The sequence below is a fragment of the Carassius auratus genome, chromosome 20 (assembly GCF_003368295.1).
Source record: "Carassius auratus strain Wakin chromosome 20, ASM336829v1, whole genome shotgun sequence".
In the NCBI taxonomy this organism is placed as follows: domain Eukaryota; kingdom Metazoa; phylum Chordata; class Actinopteri; order Cypriniformes; family Cyprinidae; genus Carassius; species Carassius auratus.
The window spans coordinates 14,165,094-14,189,064 of NC_039262.1; the positions used below are offsets into that span (position 1 = coordinate 14,165,094).

General features: G+C 38.3%; 1 protein-coding gene across 1 annotated transcript in view; it reads left to right on the forward strand.

Annotated features, from left to right (window-relative positions):
- The window catches only part of LOC113121015 (protein furry homolog-like), a 72,862-nt gene that overhangs the window by 19,438 nt on the left and 29,453 nt on the right, over positions 1-23,971 (forward strand). The window contains 33 exon segments of the mRNA XM_026291216.1: positions 510-724; positions 2,501-2,554; positions 4,503-4,642; positions 4,830-4,926; positions 5,089-5,168; positions 5,675-5,755; positions 6,578-6,746; positions 7,831-7,923; positions 8,628-8,726; positions 9,128-9,229; positions 12,055-12,158; positions 12,384-12,492; positions 14,139-14,225; positions 14,350-14,521; positions 14,983-15,115; positions 15,235-15,342; positions 16,064-16,301; positions 16,596-16,760; positions 16,869-16,955; positions 17,103-17,371; positions 18,142-18,361; positions 18,551-18,675; positions 18,780-18,837; positions 19,007-19,098; positions 19,671-19,843; positions 19,926-20,086; positions 20,183-20,293; positions 20,382-20,536; positions 20,627-20,726; positions 20,815-20,983; positions 22,924-23,192; positions 23,416-23,556; positions 23,694-23,862. Coding sequence (XP_026147001.1) covers positions 510-724; positions 2,501-2,554; positions 4,503-4,642; positions 4,830-4,926; positions 5,089-5,168; positions 5,675-5,755; positions 6,578-6,746; positions 7,831-7,923; positions 8,628-8,726; positions 9,128-9,229; positions 12,055-12,158; positions 12,384-12,492; positions 14,139-14,225; positions 14,350-14,521; positions 14,983-15,115; positions 15,235-15,342; positions 16,064-16,301; positions 16,596-16,760; positions 16,869-16,955; positions 17,103-17,371; positions 18,142-18,361; positions 18,551-18,675; positions 18,780-18,837; positions 19,007-19,098; positions 19,671-19,843; positions 19,926-20,086; positions 20,183-20,293; positions 20,382-20,536; positions 20,627-20,726; positions 20,815-20,983; positions 22,924-23,192; positions 23,416-23,556; positions 23,694-23,862 — 4,545 coding nt within the window.

A 23,971-nucleotide genomic window follows, 5' to 3' on the forward strand; every position in this document is an offset into this window, starting at 1 on the left:
AGGAAATGTGTTCACAAAATAAATAGCATTTTTTTGACAGCACATTGACTTTTAATGTGCTGAGACACATATACGTAAGCCAGTCTAAAGTCTAAAATCTATTACTATTTTCTAATAGTGCCGCAGAGTCACAGCTTTATTTTTTGAGTGGTCCAACATAGCAACGTCCAGCGATGTTTAGCTGGCATTGGGGAGGCATGTATTGTACTAGGGATGTGGTTTAGGGTGAAACATCAGTTCTGGGTTGCTATATTTGCAAATTAATTTACATTTCAAAGGTTGTGTGCTTTTTCTTTTGAGATGGCTCTTCACAATATAATTATCAGCAACTTGATCTGATCATATTCTGATGCACACGGTCTTTCATTCATTAATGAACATGTAACTACTTAGTCTTTTAATGCCAGTAGATTTACATTTTGTCTTTTCTGCTTGAGCACTTCATAACCTTTTTATTGTGCATTCAGAAAGCCTTATAATGCTACATAACTGTCTCTCTTTCTTGACAGCCTCAGTCCCTGTAAGCAACAGCAGTGCGAGTAGGCGAGGAACATCCCCCTCAGCCCCGGCCAGCTGGGAGAAGCGTAGCATCCACCCCGCCACCATGTCCAGCATCACCATCGACCCCGAGCTCAAGCCCGGGGAGTTTGTCATCAAGAGCCTCTTCGCAGAGTTTGCTGTGCTCGCCGAGAAGAAGATCGAGGTGGTCATGGCTGAACCACTGGTGAGTGTTGCCCAAAATATATAGTTATATTAATTGTGGTGGGCCCAATGAAAATGTTATCAGGGCTAGTAAAAAAACAAAAACATTCATGCAGAAACAAAAACCTTTACATTTGAGCTCTGGTTATATCAATAGATCATCATATTGCATTTATAATTATATATATTCTTAATTATTTTATTCCAGAAGTATGCATTAATTTTATTAAAAAAGTTACATTAAATTCATTTAAAATGTAAAAAGATTTCTGTATCAATTAAAAGATGTTCTTTAAACCTCTCTATTAATCAGAAAGTCACAAAAAAATATATCTTTGTTTTTCTTGAGCAGATTTCTGAAGGATCGTGTGACACTGAAGTCTAGAATAATGATGCTGAAAACTCAGCTTTGCCATCAATAAATTACATTTTAAGTAAAACGTTGTTTTAAATTTTGATATTTCACAATGTTACAGATTTTACTGTATTTGTGATCAAATAAATGCAAACTTGGTGGACACAAGAGTTTATTAAAAAATATTATCGACCCCAAACATCTGAACAGTAGTGTATGGTGTTAATATGACAGTAAAATGGCACTTCATGTCCAAAAGTTTGCAGACTCCTGGTGAAACCTCAGAGATTGAGGTGAAAGGTCAGTAGTTGTGCTTTGAGACCGTGTTGGTTTATTTTGTTAAAAAGAGAGGCAGTTGTGTGCATTTTTAAAGGTTGTGGCTGAACAGAACACACACACACACTTCCCCATGTATTCCCGGAAACAGAAGCAGGGGTTTGGATTCTTGGAATGCTGTTCTGTTGGATTCTTCTTAGAGCCCCTCGTGCTGAAATACACACATTCTCTCTCTCTCCAGACTTGTCCTTAAACGCTTCCTCTCTGCGTTCCCTCCTCTCTCTCCTTGTGTGTTTACTCAGTGGTAGATTGAGCTCTCGCTCAGTTTACTCAGCAAGAGTTTAAACTGGTAATGACTGCATCAAGAGGAGCTGCTTTAGAAAACACTGACATTCAGCTCTCTGACTTTGAACTTCTGCCTCATAGTAAAGTGTTTGTTCAAATGTAAACCAGATAACAGAGCATTCAAATGCCATTAACCAGGATTGCTCGAGTCCTTTTACAGTCTGTGATAACTACAAAACGACTGAAAATGGACTGAAGGTAGATTCAGTTTCTTAGGGCCTGAAATTTATGTCTAAAAACTGGGGCAATTCCTCACTCAAATGACTCACGTTGAGGTATCATTTCACATTATTGAAACAAAGTCATTCTCAATTTGATCATTATTTCACTTAACTGCTTTTTGTTCAGATGAAAATGAATTATAACAAAGTATATATTTAATAGTGTATTTACTGGATACATGAACATTTATAAATGAAAGAATACATTACAAATCACTGTCGAAGTTGTATGATCTATAATGAAATTATTTAATATTATCTTTGTTTGGGGTTAGTAAGATAATTTTTATAAATTAATTTTTGTTTAGTAAAAATTTAGCAAATTGATTAAGTGACAGAGAGAGACATTTGTAATGTTCCAGAAGATTTTCATTTTTAATAAATGCTGCTTTTTTGAACTCCGTATTCATCAATGAATCCTGGGAAAAAACAACACTTTCAACAAAACTATTGACTTTTAAGTCCATCTTTAAATCTTAATAAATAAGTATCATAACTTTCAATATCAGTACATCCCTACTTTTTGCTGTTAAACCGTTTTTGACGATCCATCTATCATTTATTAATTTACACTGTACTGTTTGTATCTTTGTTCTTTCAGGAGAAGCTCCTTTCCCGCTCACTGCAAAGAGGAGAAGATGCACAATTTGATCAGGTTAGGATGTGTGTCTCATTTCATTATTTAATAATTATAAATGTGTGTAGCATATCACTTTGCTATCCTCTTTGCTCTTCTGTCCTCTCTTTCTCTCACTCTCCATCACTCATTTCTGATTCACGCAGAACTTTTAACAGCAGAGCTGCAGCAAAGTGCTTTGTTTAGCAAAATGCAGAACAAATGACACATCATCCTGCTACGGATCCAGTCAGTGCCATTAGGCCCGTGTGTGTGAGAAAGAATGAGCCAGTGAGAATGTGCTCTGTATGCAGAAAATCACAGCAATATGTGTCTGTGTGTCTCTATACTTTAGAGTTAGCAGAGTTTTGGTGCGTGCTTGTGCGCTCTGGACGTTGCCAAGAGCAGAATCGCAGTGTCATCCGCAGCAATAGTTCAGCACAGGCTGCTGGTGCGTGTGTGTGTGTGCGAGAATATATCAGTTCAGGGTGTTGGAGTGTGTCTGCCAAGTGCCATGAGGGCCGAGAGAGCAGTTACATAACTCTCCTCAACCACATACATCATCCTGTCCCACACACACACACACACACTCACTCACCTGATGCAGGACGCATACACAGCAGGGTCTAAAAGTCTGGGAATCAAAATCTAATTTAAAACCTGGATATATTTTTTTTTTAAATAAACAGGACTTTTTTGTTGTTGTTTCAACGTTCTTGGACTTTGAAGCATTTTTAAACATATAAACATTATTATGTTAACTGAATAAGATTTATTTCAGATTCTAGATAATTAGTGAAATGAGTCCATTTGTACAGAGGGTCAGATGTTCTTTCTTTCACTGGAGCCCAAGATGCTTTTTGGGATCATTTCGGACCATGCTGGAGAGATTGTTAATCAGGATCCTCCTCGTTCACATTTGCTAAAGTGTTGTTTTAGTATTTCTGTACTGTTACAGGGTTATGTACAGTAATAGTATAGTACTAATGATTATGGTATTCAGCTTTCCTTTTAAGTTTCAGTAGCTTTATGTAAGCTTATAATTGCAGTCCAACTTATTTTCAGTTAGTTGCCAACACTTAGATTAAGTTGTAGTTTTTCATATAATCTTCAGATCTGATTTTAGCTTTATTTCAGTTAATGGAAACCATTTTGAATCGTTTTAGTTAACATTGATGCTGAATGAATGCATGTAAATGTTCGTCACAAATGTGAGGAGTTCATGCAGCTCGAGTGCAAAAAAATAAATTACTAAATGTTAAATAAATACAAAAACTAAATATTATGACATGTTGAACAGTTTTGCTCAAATTGTTATGATAATATGATATGGAATGAAAAATGTATTTAAAAAAAGAAAAATGTAGAAGTATTTTCAATGAATTATCTCAGACTTTTTTTTTTTTTTTTAAACAAGCACACTTTTTCATTCTGCACATTGGTGTTTTTTCCGCAGCGCTAGCTCTCACACTGATTTGGCTGTTGGATTTGACTGTGCCGATTCTCAGGAACTGCGTGTTCAGTCAGTGACGTGTTGTGACTGCAGAGAGATCTGCTCTGCTGAATCACTCCATATTGAACTATACCATCAGCATATACACACTTCTACTCTACCGCCATATCTCAGTGTGTGTGTGTGTGTGTGTGTGTGAGAGAGAGAAGCTTGGTGCTGGGTTACTGCAGGGAAAGGTTGAGTAACCACTGGATTGATCATCCTACACCCATCCTGCTCTCACAGTAACAATGATCAATACCTGACTGCACTCAAACTCTTGCTTCCCTTACCTTTTATTTCCATTTTCATCCATTTGCGTATTGTTCTCTGTTTAGATCTTTCTCTTCGATCAACTTCACAGTGTTTTTATACATTAGGTTTTACAGAAAAAATAATATAAAATATTTCAGAGGTGGAGAAAGTTTGTAATTTTTAATGAAAGTTTTTTTTTTTTCCTACTTTGAGCTGTGTTACTGTGTTTGTGTGTTACAGTTAATAAGCTCTATGAGCTCCATAGCAGAACACTGTTTGCCTTCGCTGTTGCGGACGTTGTTTGACTGGTACAGAAGACAGAGCGGGACAGAAGACGAGTCGTACGAGTACAGACCTCGCTCCAGCACCAAGTCCAAAGGGTGGGCAGACACGCAAATATACGTCTTACTCAAATGCACATCATCGTTGTTTCTCTTTTTCTTTTCTTTAGCAAGAGCTTCAACAGATGCACATGATGGGCTTCTTTCCTGTGACTTTTTATTTGGAGATGATGAAATGTGCTTTATTCTTTCTTGTATTCTAACTGCTCTTTTGATCATTTTTTAGAGATGAACAGCACCGGGATAAAGACTACCTACTGGAGCGAAGAGACTTAGCCATAGACTTCATTTTCTGTCTAGTTTCAGTGGAAGTTTTGAAACAGGTGAGGTTTGTGTGTTTCGTGCTTAGGTGTGGTGACTCTGAAGTCGGCGATAGGTGTGTTGTGGCATTGACATGCATAGACTTGCTAAGATTGTATGAGGGAGCCTGAAGTAAAACAGTGACCCTTACATCATAGTTGATGTTGATGAAATGTTTTCCATAGATTCCCCTTCATCCCGTGCCAGACGCCTTAGTACAAGAAGTCCTTAACCTGGCATTCAAGCACTTTAAACACAAAGAGGGGTGAGTCTGTATACGCAAACGCACACTTTTCTATGCAAATTGTACAGATGTCCCCTGGACAAATGCAAAAAATATTTAAACTGCCTATAATTACAACATTTTCTATGTATATACGCTGTTTTTCAGAAGTTTAGGGTAGGTCATCAAGGCTGCATTTATTGAATCAAACTATTTCCATTACTCCAGAAATCACTCTAATATAATGATTTGCTCCTCAAGAACTTTTATAATTATCACAAAACAGTTGTGCCATTTTGGTGGAGACTAGGGTACACTTGATTAGGAAGTTTAATGGAACTGCACTTTTTTCTTGCGCTGTTTTTATATGCATTCTTGCTAAAAAAAATTTTTTTTAAAAAGTATACATTTCTTTCAGAAAAATTCAAATGTTACAGACCCCAGACTTAACAAGTTTAAATGTACTTTGTAATTGATGGAATGCAAACAAAGATTTTCTTCATTTTGTGTAGAATTGTTACTTATTATTGTGATGGTTTGCTTGACAGGTACTCAGGCCCCAACACTGGTAATGTGCACATCATCGCTGACCTCTTCGCTGAGGTCATCGGAGTCCTCGCCCAATCCAAGTAAGTCTATCTCAAAACCCCAAAGAGCTTACAGTGTACCACCTTTGGTCTGTTGCACATTTTAAATATTCACCCTGGACAAAAAAAAAAAAACTTGACAGATGAAAATGATTCAGTCATATCTGTATCCTAAAAGTTGTTTTATTTTACAAAGTGTAAAGCAGAAGGATGAAGTTGATGCTTGCGCTTCATTCAGATCTCCGATCACTTAACAAAGCCCTCAAACCCCTCTCATTCTGTCACACTTACTAGCCTCGAGCTAAATACAGAGGGTTTGTACAGTCTTCTGATGCTTTTAATGTTACTGTAATTCTCTGCTCGCCACACGCTAAGACTCCCTCACAGCTACATGAAACTGTCTAAGCTGTAATGTAATTTAGCTGTGCTGTAATAGTCAGGGCCTGAAATTGATTTACCACAGTGCTCAACCTCCCCTCCAGTTCATGATTTCCTGTGCGTAGCCACTTTGCCAGAGGACCGTGTTTGAAGAGGCCGTTTTACATAATATGATAATGGCATGATGCGCTCACTGTAGTCCTTGCTTGTTTGGATCTTTCCACTTTGCATTAATACAACAAGCTTTTGCTTCTGGGTTTTGTTGTTAAGGGAAACTTTAAATCTTGAACTTGAACAATTATAATAATCCAGAGACTGTAACAAGCCAGTCTTTATGCAACATATTATGAGTTTTGGTTGAAGGTTCCAACACACATTTGTTGATACAAACTCAGTGCTGAAGTTTTATCAGCTTTTGTGTGAATAGAATAGAAACCTAATTTCAAAATGTCAGTTTATGTTCTGTTTATTTGTGTTTGTGTGCAGGTTTCAGGCAGTGCGTAAGAAGTTCATCACAGAGCTGAAGGAACTGAGGCTGAAGGAGCAAAGTCCTCATGTGGTGCAGAGCATCATCAGCCTTATCATGGGCATGAAGTTCTTCAGAGTCAAGATGTACCCCGTTGAGGACTTTGAGGCTTCTTTCCAGTTCATGCAGGTCGAGACGCATGCAAACACAGACATGTGCTCTACGTTCTTGTGAGGGTTGTTGTTGCATGATTCTTTCATCATTTACATCAACTGCATGACTTTCATCTTGATTCAAAAATGTAAAAACTTTTTTTTTTTTTCAATTTACATCAAAATTCATATGAATTTGGTGGTTTAATGAAACATGCTAAATTTATGTGATGAACATATTTAATCCAGGCTTTTATTTCCAAATAAACATTAATCAATGCACATAGATACAGCTTTTCAAATAAACATGCTTGATTTCAATGAAGAATCAAAAATTACCCATATATTTAAAAAATATATATTTTTCCATTTGTGTTTTGAAGATTAATGAAAGTCGAATAGGTTCATAAAAACATGAAGGTTAATTAAGTTGATTAAAAGTAATTAATGTCAATTAATTTTGGGTTAACTAATCCTTTTATTTTGGACACTAAAGATGTTTTAGTGTTACAAGGTATATCGCATGAATAGAGTATATATAATTAAATGTATATAATGGAGTAAATATATTATTATTTTTTTTTCAATCTAGTAAATTTGTTAAATCGACTTATCTAGCATTAAAGAGGGCTTGACCTTCTCAACAATTGAACAGTTAAAATCCCAGGAAAACAGGAACGTAAGTTTTACAAAATCATTCAGACAGTACGTCTTTTGTTTTATTTGCGAGCTGTCTGAAGGCATGCCTCATAAAATCTCTTGAGTAACAGTCTCAATGTGATGGCCCTACCTTTGCCAACAAGACTCTGTGGAGCAATTCCTTTACATTAGCCAGTTACAGGCAGTGAAATCCCGCACGCAGTATGTGCTGCACTTAACAAGCACCTTAATCCAGAGGTTTTTATTAAGCCAATAGCTACAAAAGCGATGCTGTATTTTACTGTAGACCTCATATTTCTCCAACCACCGTGTGTGAGTGTGCAGGCCTTACAAAAGATTTAACAGTGTTGCATCCTTTTCAGTTACTAAAACTGAAATATTTATGAATTTCTTGCGAATGATTAGTGTGAGGATTTGCAGTTATTAATTAAATGTTTTGTGTGTCTCTGTTGGTGAAGCAGGAATGCGCTCAGTATTTCTTGGAGGTGAAGGACAAAGATATCAAACATGCACTGGCTGGCCTGTTTGTTGAGATCCTCATCCCTGTAGCTGCTGTAAGTACCACAGAGCTCTCCATTTGTTGAAATGATATAATATCTTTCATGCCTATGCAAAAATCATTCCTGATTGCATTCCAGATTTCACATGCATACTGCAGAAATTGAATGCATTGTGGCTAAATTGCAACATTGCTACATCAACTCTGATTTAAATTAGTGTAGTTTCACAATATGGCGGCACAGAAAATTACACAGCCTTCCATTAAATCAAATCAGAATATGTGACATCTGTAAACACTCTGCTGCAGTCCCATTCCAGTTTTTTCGATTCGCGCCGGGTTGTGGATTTTTAATGAGACAGCCATTTAAGTATAAACAATACTTTGAGAAGTAAACTGTATTTAAATCCTTAAATCGAGCTGGTTTTGTGTCTGATGAGAGCAAGAGTTGTGACTTAAAAAAAAAAGCATCTTGTCTCAATGCAAAAGCATGCAACTCTGCTCCCTTTTATTCCAAACCGATCATACACTGATTCGAACACTTTGGCTCTTTGGCTCAGTGACTGTTCGGCAGACTTCATGATGGTACATGTCTTGTCGAGTGGTTTGAGGTGGAGCTTGTGGAATGAGTTGCTACAGAAACACAATTGAAATGGATTTGGTTTTGCATTGACACAAGTGATCTGTGTGCTGTTGGGCACCGAGCGGGTGTAGCTCAGCGTGAGGACTTATATGTTTGTGCTTGTGTGTTTTCAAAAGGCGGTGAAGAATGAAGTGAATGTGCCCTGCCTGAAGAACTTTGTGGAGATGCTCTACCAGACGACCTTTGACCTCAGCTCAAGAAAGAAGCACTCATTGGTACAGTCCTTTTTTTGCTTTGATACATACTTTCCCACAATCTTCTGGATCATTCTGCCACCCAGAAGGCTGTGCTTCCTTTGTGGAACACAAAAAGACAAGTTTAGCTGATTCCACCAGTCGCCCTTGTCCATGCAGTTACAAAGCTTCAAAGAGTACCATAAAACTATCATAAAAGTGGGCCATAAGAGTTATGCGTTTGTATTTCACATTTTTAATGTCTGCTCAATCACTAGTGTTTAGTGCGTAATAGTTGTTATTCACTGTAAATCGGTCCTAGCTCACCTTGTCATGTGCATTAGAGAAGTTGCAATGTCTGATTTGGGAATCAAGCATTTTAATTAGTTTGTTGCTTGATATATTTTTTTAAAACTTTCTGCTTCCTTTTTCTCTTTCCTCAGGCCTTGTATCCCTTGGTCACATGCCTGCTGTGTGTTAGTCAAAAGCAGTTCTTCCTCAATAACTGGCACATCTTCCTTCAGAACTGCCTTTCCCACCTAAAGGTAATGTTTTCTAACAGTGGAATGAATACAGAGTGTTTACCTTAGCTTCATGACATCCTGAGAAAAAAGAAGACACTAGGGATGACAGTTTCAAAGATTGTACCATTGAAATGCATCTTAAAAGTAGCAAAAGCAGCTATAAATCCTACCTTTTAATCATGTTGTTTGGGCACTGCCAAAACAGAGGAGCTGATACATACAGATTCTGAAGCCTGGAGGCAGGTTTGCTGATTTAATATGAGAATTCATTCTGTAAGTGGGTTGGTTCACTTACATAAATTCGGAGAAAGGTGTGGTGTTACAAACAATGTCTGTAAAATGCCTTAGTTAATTATACCTGTGCCTTCCACTCTTTCTCAATCATATCTCCAAACCGTGTGTGTTTGTGCTTGTCAGCGTTCTTTTTCATAGTCGCTGGTTTAGCTACCAGGATGTTATCTCTTTTTTTGAGTTTCCCTTTCCACAATGATTGAGTTCTCCTCCAGTCTATGCATCTTTATCATGTGAATCTTGAGGATTGACCCGTGATGCTTTGATTGGGTGGTGGTGATTTTATGAATGAGTAATCAAACTCTATGTAAGAGCCTGCAGTTATCGATTAAATCCTTTACTCGCTATCAGTTACTCTATATCAGGACTGGATCAGAATTGGACTGTAGTGTGAATACCCCAAATCCACTTTGTGTGAATGATTCAGGATCAGAAGTGAAGTTTTCTCAGTGATCTGGTGTAATGCCAACTGAGCCCAGGTTTATGGGTTTTGTAGTCTCAGTGGTGGATAATTCCTCTCCTGATTGACTCCCATGGACGCCCTTTGCTGTTCTGCTTGTCTGTCTGCTCCCCTGTCTGTTCTAACCCTTCTGTAATTTGTCTTCCCAGATCAACAGACCTTAATCAGAGTGGACGTTATTTGTTATTTGAAGCCTTGTTTTCATTTGCATTAAGTTTTTTTTATAGCGTCTACTCTGACTAAAGTCAGCACACAATCACTCTTGCTTGTAATCATCCATTTGCATGCACTAATCCTGTCTCAAATTTTGTTTATGGTTCTTAATCATTTTCAAATTTCATTTTGATTTATTTCTGCCATTTGTCTTCTCACCCATCAGAAACAGATTCATCTTCATCAGCACATCAGCTGTATTCAAGTTCAATTTAAAAGAATCTTTTATCTAATGGGCCATTTTCATTCCTTAAGGAAGTATAGAAAGATTTTAGAATACTCTTGTTGATTCTGTAAGGAATCTGACACTGAAGTGTTCAATCCCATGCACCCTGCACTTTGTTTTGCATGTTCTTATTGTAGCAAAAAGCTTTGTTTTGTTTGTCTTAAGTTTGTCTCTTGTTCTTTTTCTAACATGCATGTCTTCCCCATCACCATCATCCCCTGTCCTTTGTCATCTTTTATGTTACCCCTGCATTTATTGGCTCCAGATGCCGTCAAACAACAGCATCCGTAAGCAGATTGAGACCCTGCAGGTGAGTTACCATGGTTTCCCACAAGGGAGCTAGCCCTGCCCTCAGAAGTCATGTGATTGACCTGTGTTCCACATGGGCTTCCTGAGGCTTCTGGCTCTTTCGCTTGTCCATAGAGGAAACAATGCTAAATAGCTTCATTACTGTCCTGCTGTCCTCAAGAATTCGCACAGGAAATCCACCCAGGTCAAGGAGTCACTGATGAAGAAATGTCGGCGGCATCATTTCAGCCCAAAACTCTTGCTTTTGCAAAAGCAAATATAAAAGTATTTTGCAATACTACGCATTTCCCAAAAAAAAAAAAAAAAAAATCGAATGCGAAAATATAGAATGAATTATAATTATTTCATCAGATTTTGTGTTAATTATGAAAGAGATTTATTTTTATCTTGCTAGTGGACCCGGTTCAACTCTTAGCCTAAATTTTATTGCTGCAAGAAAATTTGCAGCAAAGTTGGACAGCAATCACAATGCACTTTTGGAAAATTGTTAAATACTTTGATCATCAGTTTGAGTGTCCATGATGCTGCGGAACACAGTGCTTTTCTGTAGAAGTTTAAACAGTTTGCAAGTTTATTGCATTTACAGTGACTTGTTTTGAAATATACCTGCAGACTCATTAGAACAGTGAGGGAAAAATGTATTGCTGATAATTCTCTAAAGAAATGGCATCCCTGTTGATAAAAGACACTTCTTATGTACAGTAGTTAGTTGTTCACTGCAAACCATGCATTCATATCGCCCCCTGTGGTGAGCTTGGTCATTACACCCTGTTTGCAATCTCATTAGATTCTGTGTGTGCGAGAGAGACTGAATAACCAACAGGGTGAGTCAGAGACTCGATTTGGATGAGCCGTGATGTGTTAATCACAGCTTCATCAGCAGAGTTTTTATGAATCCCTCTTTCATCATCCATTGCTTCTGATGAACAGCCGATTTATGAGTCATCTCTTTGTGCATCAATGCAGTTAAAGCAGAAATTATGGCTCTTATTGGCTTGTAAATGGAGTCATATTGCTCATTAGCTTGTTACGAGCAGCAAGTGAACTATTGATCACCCGTCATGATACAGATGAAGCAGCAGCTCTTTATAAAGGAATCTAGCATATTTTCTATGCGGAGTTAATTCACACATTCTTGTCTTTGGAGGTCATTTTAACTCCCTGGGGGGGTTTGTAAGACCATATTTGTGTGAAGTCACTTTAAAGCAACGTGTTTATAAAAATCCACAATAAAGAGTTTTAAAAAACTTCTTGCTCTTTTACTGTTTGTAAATAAATGTCTTATTTCTATGACTTAATTTATGAGTTCTTGTTATCTGAGCATTTTTGTAATTTTTTTTTTTTTAGAACAAAGATCCCAAAATGTCTCGTGTGGCACTGGAGTCTCTCTACCGGCTGCTCTGGGTTTACATCATCAGGATCAAGTGTGAGAGCAACACAACCACACAGAGGTAGGACACACAATCCTACAGATTTACAAAAAGATCTTGAGTTTATGCCAGTTGCGCACACACTGAGAATACATTCACTCATTATTAACACTTATCACAAACATACCATTGTTTGAGAAGATAAACCTCTCACAGATGTAAACAAATTTATACAATATTGTCTTGTAGACACTTCCTATTTATTATATGTATATAACGTTTCACATGATCTTTTTTCCTTCACAGTCGTCTCCTCAGTATTGTAACAGCACTTTTCCCAAAGGGCTCTCGCAGCGTGGTGCCCAGGGACACACCCCTCAACATCTTTGTTAAGATTATTCAGTTTATCGCTCAGGTAAATATTTTTTTTTTTACAAATTTATAAAAAACACTCAAAACATAATTTATCTCAGGTTCATATCAAGCCTTTATTTTGGCCCAAACCTAAAGCTAGCTATCAGTGATGCGCGGGTCAATGTATAAACAACCCGCACCCGACCGATGCTTTCAACTAACACACCCGCAACTCGGACCGCAAAAAAATGAAAATAAAATATTGCACCCAACCCGCTTCCTGACCTGCATTTTTTTTTAAGTAGTAAATGCGTCGCACCTTTGTATTAATTTAATTACTTAAATAGGCTACAGCCTACAAGATAATAAGCGTTATGACCGCACACATAAGGCTTGCCACAAAGAACAGGTAAAGTAATTATTATGCTTGTGTTTAAATTAGCAAGGAGACATTTAATTGTTTAGTAATAAACTGGTGTTTTCTGCGTCGCTGCTAAGATGAAGTTGTCGATGCGGACTTGCCATGAACGCCAGAGAGAAATGCACATTTCATATGGATTAAGAGTAGCCTATTTATTTTGGTTTGAATATTTTCGTTTAAAAGTAGACATTTCAAACTTTCTGTAATATATTGCCTATTTCTTTTTAAACCCATCAACTAAAAGATTAAGACACTACGTGACCCAAAATATCACCCAAAGTTTCTACAGCTTTTTTCTTATCTATTTCAGAATCTGGAAAAAAAATGACTGAGGCTAACTTGTTACTGCAGTCGAGCGATATGAATGTGTGTGATGGACGGCATGATAAATGCTCGTCACTTCTGCTGCCCAAACTTTGTCAGCCTGTGGGTCATTTGGTTTATTGAAAAACGCTTGCACTGATTTGCATGTCTCTTGATGATGTGCTTTTTTTCTGTGGTACTCACATGCACCATGTCGCTCACGTCATATTCTCCACCATGTCCCACAGAAAAACTGCTTTTGCATAAAATGCAAAAAGCTCTCTCTGCTTTGCCATCAGGTCTTAACCAAGAGTAAGTTGCAGTCCATTCGCTATTAAAAGTGCATCTTCTCTTTTTCGTGGCCATGGCTGCTTAACCTGACTGAACTCAGACAAAACTTAGAATTTTGTCAATGTTGAGGAGGCGTTCGTGCACCAGTCAACAGTTTGATTGATGTACGACTCAGCCTATCGACTAACGCTTTTATTGCTCTCCTCTGAACTATTGGACATAAGTTAAAAGTACGCCTATGGACATATCCATGTATTTATTAGGCAGGGTGAAATGAAAAAGCGGGACAGATGCTCAATTTGCATGAGGCGGGAAAAAGCGGGACAGGTGGTCACTCTATAATCGAGCCAGTTATTCAGCCAATAAGTGTAGGCCTATGTATTTCAAAATTGCGTGTAGTACTATAGAAATTACAAAGGTTTAATTGTCATCTTTATTTCAAACGACCCGACCGACCACGACACGAATATCATAAAAATGTTTTTGGAAGACTCGTAACCATGGGTGACTGCAGGCACCCGCTCATTTTGGATCAACCCGCGCATCACTGCTAGCTATCCACTTTACCATCGATGATCTATTATTTTATAATAAAGGTAAAATTAGCACAGTTAACATTTCGGAGGTTGGTTTTGGTTTATTGCATTGTTTTCATTTGGTTTTTTTGGCATGTTGTTTTTCCCTCTCTAAAGGAACGGCTGGACTTTGCCATGAAAGAGATCATCTATGACCTGCTGTGTGTGGGCAAGTCTCAAAAGACTTTCACCATTAATCCAGAGGTATGTGAAGACATACACACAATGTGCCAGCCATAAAAAATTTTGAAAAATGAAATATAAATTGTGGTAATGGGTGAATAAACATTGAAACTAATGATCTCTCTCGTATCTGTCTCTCTCTCAGAGGATGAATATTGGTCTTCGGGCCTTCCTGGTCATAGCCGACAGCTTACAACAGAAGGACGGCGAGCCACCCATGCCCACTACAGGCGTCATCTTACCTTCAGGCAACACCCTGCGGGTCAAAAAGATCTTCCTCAACACCACACTCACTGACGAGGAAGCCAAGGTCATCGGTATGGACCTTTACAATTCCTACACAGCTCTCCGAAATGAGTCCAGCCTGTCCCTACCCTACAGCATTTGGTCAGATTGGAATAGTTGATTTTAATGTAATTGTGATTCCTGGAGCATGAGCTGTCCTCATTGAACTTTCAGCATAAATACTGTTAGCACTTCCTGCCAAGTTCTTTTCTCTGTGTTTTTGAGTATGAAGGTTATGGTTTTTTCTTAATCTATTTTGGCATTAGTCACAATTTCCTCATATACATAAATTTGACTTTACATTTTTCACTAGTTTGTTTAACTTTTCCAGTAAAACTCATTGCACGCCCATTAGTGGTGTATTTATCAGGCCTCATTGTTTAGAGGTTGAGGAAATGCCTCTGTAGTCCGTTGTAACATTTTTCCGGTCTTGTACCAGATTTTGCGTGTGAACTAAGCTGTTTTCTTTCTGTGTATGTGTTTGTCTGTGTAGGTATGTCTCTGTATTACCCTCAGGTTAGGAAAGCCCTGGACAACATCCTCAGGCACCTGGATAAAGAGGTGGGACGATCCATGAGCATGACTAACGTTCAGATGTCCAACAAAGAGCCAGAGGACATGATCACGTTAGTTTCTTGACATTTTATTTGGCATAAATATGATATAAGAATTTTTTAAATGGTATAAAAATGAAAGGTGTTGTTTATTTGGCTCTCAGGGTGTTTATTATATGTTTGTGTTATAGTGGGGAGCGTAAACCGAAGATTGATCTGTTCCGGACATGTGTAGCTGCCATTCCTAGACTTATCCCAGACGGCATGAGCAGACAGGATCTCATCGAGCTACTGGCCAAGTAATGACCTTTGACCCTCATGTCAACCCTCATTCATCACCACAAGAAAACTCCAGCCATTCCCCAATTCACTAGTTCTGTTGTTGCCTGAGAACGGTTACATTTATGCTCCCTGACCATTCACAGATTTTCATGATTTGATTCTGACTCACAAGCTATCAGTTGAATTCAATATTGATTGTTTTGGAAATATTTGAGTTTAAATGTAAAACAGGCTGGTTATTACATTTCAGTCATTACATAATTTACTGATTGCTACAGTGCGTGGTGTGCATTGAGAGTTCAACATGCTCTGGGTTTACTTTTTCATATTTCCATATTTCCCAAAATTTTTGGTCTTTTTAATTTATAATTTATAACACAGCAATTTGGAACAAGGATTTTCAGAACAGAGAAACTTTAAAGTTCTTCTCATACAAAGTGTTTATTTATTTTAGGGGTATGAGTCAAACAGAAAAATCACACTTATTCAGAAAGTACCCATAGATTAATATGAAATGCAAATTTCCATATATTTATGACTTCCTCTACAGCAACCACAATCTGAGTCAGACTTCCTGTGAAGTCGTAATGGCATATAGTCAGAACTCATATGTCACAGTTTGCCCACTTGACCTCTCTGTGGTTCTGGTGACGCATGATGCTGTTATGAAGATGGTGATGTGTTGCATTTATTTATTGCATACTGTAAACAATGACTTTCATTCTCCCACCCGTCCAGACTGACCATCCATATGGATGAGGAGCTGCGTGGTCTGGCGTTCACCACTCTGCAGGCTCTGATGGTGGACTTCCCAGACTGGAGAGAGGACGTGTTGTCTGGTTTTGTGTATTTCATTGTGAGGGAGGTGACTGACATTCACCCCACGCTCCTGGACAACTCTGTCAAGATGCTGCTGCAGCTCATCATACAGTGGAGACAGGCGGTACAGAGCAGCAACCGCAGCCATGATTCACAGGTGCAAACATACAACAGTTATAATATATATTTTTTTGTAAAAAAAACAAACAAAGAAAAACCTTTAATTCAGCAAAGATGCATTAAATTGATCAAGAGTTCTAGTAAAACATTTATATTGTTGCAAAAAATGTGTTAAGCAGCAGACACTGTGTCTTGAAACAGACATTTCTTACACCCCAGTTCAGCATATTAGAATGATCATGTGACACTTACACAAATTCCATCATTTGAATAAATTATCATGAGTTTTCAGCTTGTAGTGTAACCTGGTATTTATTCATGTCTTTTCTAGAGCCCCTCTCTCCCTCTGGAGCGATCTCCTCTCTGGACGGTTCTGCATGTGGTGGAGGGTCTGGCTCTGGTCGTGCTGTGCAGCTGTCGACCAGCAACACGCAGACTTGCTGTCAATATCCTCAAAGAAGTCCGATCACTGCACACGGCCCTTGGCATTGCTAAGGTAACCATCTGTTCTAAATGACTTCCTGTTGTTCACCTGCATGGGACAACATTTTTGTTTTAGTTTGCACTTCATATTCATTACTTTTTTGTCCTGTTTCTCTTTCAGGGAGACGAGGAGTTGGCTATAGATGTGATGGACAGATTGAGTGCTTCAGTCCTCGAGAGCTTTATTCACCTTACTGGGGCTGATCAGGTGAGGGAATGCAGAACATTATGTGTTTTTGGATTTTGGTGTCGCCTCCAGACGGGAATGCTTACAAAATCTAAAAAAGTAAAAATGAAACTATATCAGGGTTGTATTTTTTATATATATATTTTTTTAAATCCCTTTTCGCTGTAGACAAATCTGCTGTACTGTCCCAGTGGAATAGATCTTCAGACTCTAGCAGAGTGGAGCTCGTCTCCTATCAGCCACCAGTTTGATGTGGTAAGCCCCTCCCACATATGGGTGTTTGCCCATGTGACACAAGGTCAGGACCCCTGGGTCATCAGCCTGTCTAGTTACCTGCGGCAAGAACACCTGCCCAAGCACTGCCCCACTGCGCTGAGCTACGCTTGGGTGTTCGCCTCCACACGCCTTCAGCTGCTCTCGCCACAAGTTGACATCAAGTACGTTTTTTTTTTCATTCTCTAGTAGGGCTGGGTGACATGGGTAAAAATAATTATATAGTATCTTAATGTTTTCAGTCTATATTTGATTATTGTCAGATAGATAAAAAAATGTTTTAAAGATGTAAAATTTCAGTAAACATCCAGGTAATAATAAATATAAAATATAATAAATGTGACCCAGGACCACAAAATAGCTTTTCTTTGATGTACGGTTTATTATGATCAGACAATATTTGACTGAGAATCTGGAATCTGAAAATGCTAAATACCTCAATATTGAGAAAATTGCATTCGAAGTTGTACAAATAAAGTTCTTAGCAATGCATAATACTAATAAAAAAATTAAGGTTTTATATATTTACAGTAGGAAATGTACAAAATATATCCATTGGACATGATCTTTACTTAATATCCTAATGATTTTTTGGCATAAATGAAAAATCGATGATTTTGACCCATTCAATGTATTTTTGGCTACAAATATACCCATGCGACTTCTGATTGGTTTTGTGGGTCAATTTAATTTGTTAATTTGTCGGGGTACTTTAAATTATATAAAATAGTTCCACACATTTTTCACTATATTAATGTGAGGATTAATAAGATTTCATAATTTTCTTTTATATAAATCAAATTATTACTTGGTTATAAACAACCATATGTGACTACATTAAAAAAATATATATTCTTTTTATTAGGCAAACTGTTGGAATGTGTTTTTGTAAGACAGATTATGTGACTTTCCTGTGTGACCTTTGACCTTTCAGCAGCCCGATCAATGCTAAGAAGGTGAACAGCATGAGCAGTAGCAGTGACTCATATGTGGGCCTTTGGAGGAACTACCTAATCCTCTGCTGCAGTTCTGCCACCTCTTCCACATCTTCATCCTCCTCATCCTCTTCCTCATCAGCCCCTGGCTCTGTACGCTGCTCTCCGCCTGAAACGCTGGCTTCCACCCCAGACAGCGGATACAGCTACGACTCAAAGGTCAGAGGTCAAAGCACCCTACTAACTGTAATGTCAGATACAATAATTAGCATGGTTGAATTGTAATATGTAATATATATATATATATATATATATATATATATATATATATATATATATATATATATATATATATTGATTTGGGATACCATATTTGAAACAAGATTGTGTACGTGTGTGTCTTTGCAGATCATTAGCATTCCGTCCCCTTCCTCCTTGTTCAAGCATGTGGGTCCCATGATGCGCTCTGAGAGCATGGACATCACTGAGTCTCTCGTCCTGGGGCTTGGCAGGACCAACCCTGTTGCCTTCAGGTACGTCTTAAGATAACCTGACAAAGTGCAGGAAAACGTAGAAAAAGTGCATACATAATTATATTGTGTGGAATTGCGTTTTAACCCAGTGGTGTGTCTTACAGAGAGCTGTTGGAGGAGTTAAACCCCATCATTAAAGAAGCACTTGAGAGAAGGCCAGAGGTGAGTTCACCACAGTTTGACTCTTGACCCTGTGAAGGAATCCATCCCTGTGAGGATAAATGTTTCAACTAGACAATTTCAATGCAAGCTTTTTGACCATCTATACAAAATAAAGTTGCAAATCTAAACAATTTATTGATCCTTGTGTTGTTGTTTTTTTTTTTTGCAGAACATGAAGCGACGCCGGCGTCGTGACATTCTCAGAGTCCAGCTGGCCCGGATTTTTGAGCTACTGGCCGATTCAGGAGTCATCAGTCAGACGTAGGTCTCACATATACACTTCTGTCGGGGGCAATAAAAATGTATTTTTAAGGTTTGCACAAAAATATGGTAGTAACACAACTGTATTCAACATTGAGACTTTTTTTCTTGAGCACCAAATCAGCATATTATAGTGATTTCTGAATGATCATGTGACACTGAAGACTGGAATAATGATGCTCAAAATTCTGCTTTAAATGCTGATATATAAGTTTTGCTATCTAAGTAATAAATAGTAGTTTAAAAATGTAATTTAACGGTAAACATTCATTTTAAATTGTACCAATATATCACCATTTTTTTTCTAGATATTTTTTATCAAATAAATGCATCATAAGAGAAGTGCTTTCTCCCTGGTTTGACTTATTTAAATGTTAACAGTGTCCAACATGCATCACAGGGAAAATGCCATAAACATTTCCATTGCATTCCAAGTAGTATGTTGTGTTTAACAGCATTTTATGATGTTTATGATGTCAAATTATATTTGGAAGTAAATGTCTAACTCCTTTTTTATACTAAGGCAAATTTTGTGTCCTAAACAGTAAGATGTTTGTGTGTTCTCTGCGCAGTGCAAGTGGTGGTCTGGACGGGGAGTCTCACTCTTTAAACAGCACTCTACTGGAATACGTGGATCTCACCCGACAGCTTCTGGAGGCTGAGAATGACAAAGATTCAGACACACTGAGAGACATCCGCTCTCACTTCAGTGCCCTAGTGGCCAACATCATACAGAATGTACCAGGTACACAGCCACAGAAAATCTTGGTGTTAATAGCCCTTAAAGCAAGTTCACTGATATAACTCTCATGATTGTGTTTCTGCAGTGCATCAGAGGAGGAGTATATTCCCTCAGCAGTCACTGAGACATAGTTTGTTCATGCTCTTCAGTCATTGGGCTGGACCCTTCAGCATCATGTTCACACCTCTGGACCGATACAGCGACCGCAACATGCAGATCAACAGACACCAGTACTGTGCACTAAAGGTACAATCTCACTCAGAAAACACACATTTGCATTCGTGGTCACCACAGATATCACTCTCACAGAGAATATGGTGTATATGATTTGTGTCTGCACAGGCCATGTCTGCGGTGCTGTGTTGTGGTCCGGTGGCTGATAACGTTGGCCTGTCCTCTGATGGGTATCTGTATAAGTGGCTGGACAATATTCTAGACTCTCAAGACCGCAAGGTAAATTCACTTAACTCACATTCTGACATTTGCATCACTAACAAATCGACTTTCATGAACTGTCGCATGGATGCATGTTTGTGCTCAGGTGCATCAGCTGGGTTGTGAGGCCGTGATGTTGTTATTAGAGCTGAACCCAGACCAGAGCAATCTGATGTTTTGGGCGGTGGATCGCTGCTACACTGGCTCACGCAGAGTTGCTTCAGGCTGCTTCAGAGCCATCGCCAATATCTTTCATAACAGGTACGTATTACAATGTTTTTGTGGTAAATGTGATTGAATGTGTCAGTGATTCAGGTTAAATGAATACTGTGTGTTTGTTGTCTCTTCCAGGGATTACCAGTTTGACACTGTGGTTCTGCTGAATCTCATCCTGTTTAAAGCTGCTGACTCTTCCAGAGACATCTATGAGGTCGCCATGCAGCTACTGCAGGTCAGTAGACCTTTTTATGCTTTTTTTATGTCCAAGGACACTAAGAGTGTACAATTGGGTAAGTAAAATCATATGTTTTTTATATTAGATCCTGGAGCCCAAACTGTTCCGTTACGCCCATAAACTGGAGATCCAGCGTACCGATGGGGTCTTGTCTCCAGCCTCCCCTCTCCCTCACTTGTACTCGGTGTCCTACTACCAGCTCAGTGAAGAACTGGCCCGAACCTACCCTGAACTCACCCTTCCCATCTTCTCAGGTACATACACAAACAAACATGTACCTTTGTGAAGTTGGCTCCCCATAAAAAGAAACAATCACACAAAGTATCCCGCTATGTTTGTGCAAATTTGTGCTGCAGAAACGATCGTTGGTGGTGGTTTGGTGTTTGATATATTAAACTTTTTTTTTTTTTTTTGACAACTAATATTGTGATATACTTGAAGTGTTTTAGGCCTGTAACTATAGATAGACAGCTATCAACTCACTATCTGCTGCTGGTCGCTTGGCGTTACTTATAAGAACAACTTGAATTCAACCAAAAGAAATAAAATAAAAATAGACTATATTCCTAAATTAACTTGAAGAAATGAAAATCAGTTTAACCACTTTCCCATTCAAAATAAAACTTGACTATTTTATCGGCTGAAACAGCAGCTGTTTATAATGGGGAAAGTGAGAAAAGAGTCCAGTCGGACTTGGGCCAAAGAATTCTGATAAGCTGTTGGACAAGGACCTAGATTGGAGGACCGTGCAGGGCTCTACATTATATAGGCTTTTTGTGTTACAGATAGGGTTGGATACCGAACTTGGTACTTTTGAGGGTACTGACCGAATTGCGTTGGTACTAGAAAGTAACGATTCACGTTAAATCGATTGGTGCTAAATTTTTGGTACCTGAGGATACATCTGGACGTATACCCTACAGAGAGAGAAAGAGTTTCATATAATACAACACACAGCAAAAGCCGAAATTTTCTAAATTGTGGATTGCATTTCGGACGGGATCCCGGAGTCCATTCATAAAAACATAAGTTTCAAAGGTCTGCCTCTTAATTCGAATCGCAATATGAACCACTGTCTTTATTAATATTAGATTATAATATTACTGTTTTTTATTAAATATGAATCCTGCTTGTTCCGCTTGCCTTTGTATGTATGAATGGCGGAAACGCGGTTTTGTTTACTACACAAATACTGAAAAACAGACACTTGCGGTGATTTTTGGCCTATGCATCACATTATATGATGACATGAACACAAAACCTTAATCCCCAGAGCTGCTGTGAGGGTCACTTCGCAAGAATTTTACAGTTTAATTTGAGAAAACTAGCTATAACTATATCATACTTTATACGCACGGAAGCTTCATGGCAACCAGTCAAAAAAAAGTATGGTTTAACATGTAACAGAAATATATTACTCTTGTATTACTATTGTATAGTATAATGTACATCTTTAAGTATTCCATTTTATATCAAATTTAAATAAAAAAATAACCAGATTAATCACTTAATGTTTTCTACTCAGGGCTGTATTGTTCAAAATATTTATGACTTTTGGATTTTTTTTTTTTTTTCATTGCATTAAAGAAGCGTTCATAGTTACATTGTTTCTTTTAACGGCACAAATCGAGCACAACTGCACTGGTTTGAAGAGATTTGGATGGCATGGGGTGGAGAGTGACGTCACTGCCTTGTGTTCTGTTTGTTATTTTAAGAGGGGGAAATTATTTGATGTTCATTTCAATGGTACAAAACAGCACATTGAGCACAAACAAATGACAAATGATTTAAACCAGCTGGGGTAGAGAGTGATGTCACAGCTCCCAAATAAATTTTTGTTACATCTAAGGAAGGAAAATAGTGTGTTTGTTTTAACGACACAAACCAGCACAAACAAACTGTGCTGATTTGGCCAACATGGGGTGGAGAGTGACATCACACTGTAATTTTTTTTATATATTTCAAGCACCAAACCAGCACAAACGTTCGTTTTGTGAAACAAATCAGCACAAACGTAGCACAATCGAATGGCATCGTTTCGGTAATTGTTTCTTTTTATGGGGTGCCAACTTCACGGAGGTCAAATATGTGTGAATGTAATGCTCAGTAAATTTAACATTGGTAATAACTTCATGTGAGCCAAAAATCCCCCCACCGCATAAACTCTGTAATGGATTTATTTTGTTTTAATCAGAGGTGAGTCAGAGAATCCAGACAGCGCACCCTGGTGGCCGGCAGGTGATGCTGCATTACCTCCTACCCTGGATGAACAACATAGAGCTGGTGGACTTCAAGCCTTCAGCCAGACGTCAAGAGGAGCCTTCGTCAACAGAGGAAGAGGAGGACAGCCATGAGAGAGAGATAATGATGGTGAACAGCCGTCGCTGGCTGAGAGGAGAGGGCTGGGGTTCCCCACATGCCACTACTATGATCCTCAACAACCTCATGTTCATGACTGCAAAGGTAAACTCACACATACTACATTTCGCATCTCTGCTGACTGTAGTACAGGTATGGAAATCTATAGTGACTATACATTTCTATTTCAAACATAATTTGGGAATCATTTTCCATTTAATTTTATAGTTTTATTTTATAGGAATATATTATTTCAACATATTACTAATATGTATACCCATTTTTAAGGTGATCATTGCATGAATGTTCATATGGTCTTATTTTACAGTATGGGGATGAATTTGCATGGTCAGAGATTGAGAATGTCTGGACCACTTTAGCTGACAGCTGGCCTAAAAATCTAAAGATCATCCTGCACTTCCTCATCAGCATGTCGGGAGTCAACAGTGAACCAAGTCTCCTGCCTTATGTGAGTGACACCAGTCCTGGCCTGATACTCAATCCCTAAGCAAGATGGGCTGCACTTGTGACTTTGGCCATGTTTCTTCGTTACCTGGTTTCTTCCATGCTGTTGTGTTTCTGATTGCATTTTGTATTATTTTGCAGGTGAAGCGTGTAGTGGTGTATCTAGGCAGGGATAAGACAATGCAGCTCCTGGAGGAGTTAATGTATGAGCTGGACCTTACTGACCCTGTGTCTTCAGCTGTCACTCATATGGATAACCCACCTTACTACCGCATTACTTCTTCTTACAAGATCCCTTCCGTTACATCAGGTACAGTATATATGTGCACTCTAACCACTTTTTCTCAACATTACCTTTATAAAAATTAGTTTAAGAATCATAAGACGAGTAGGAACCATTTAGGAAACCAAAAGATTAC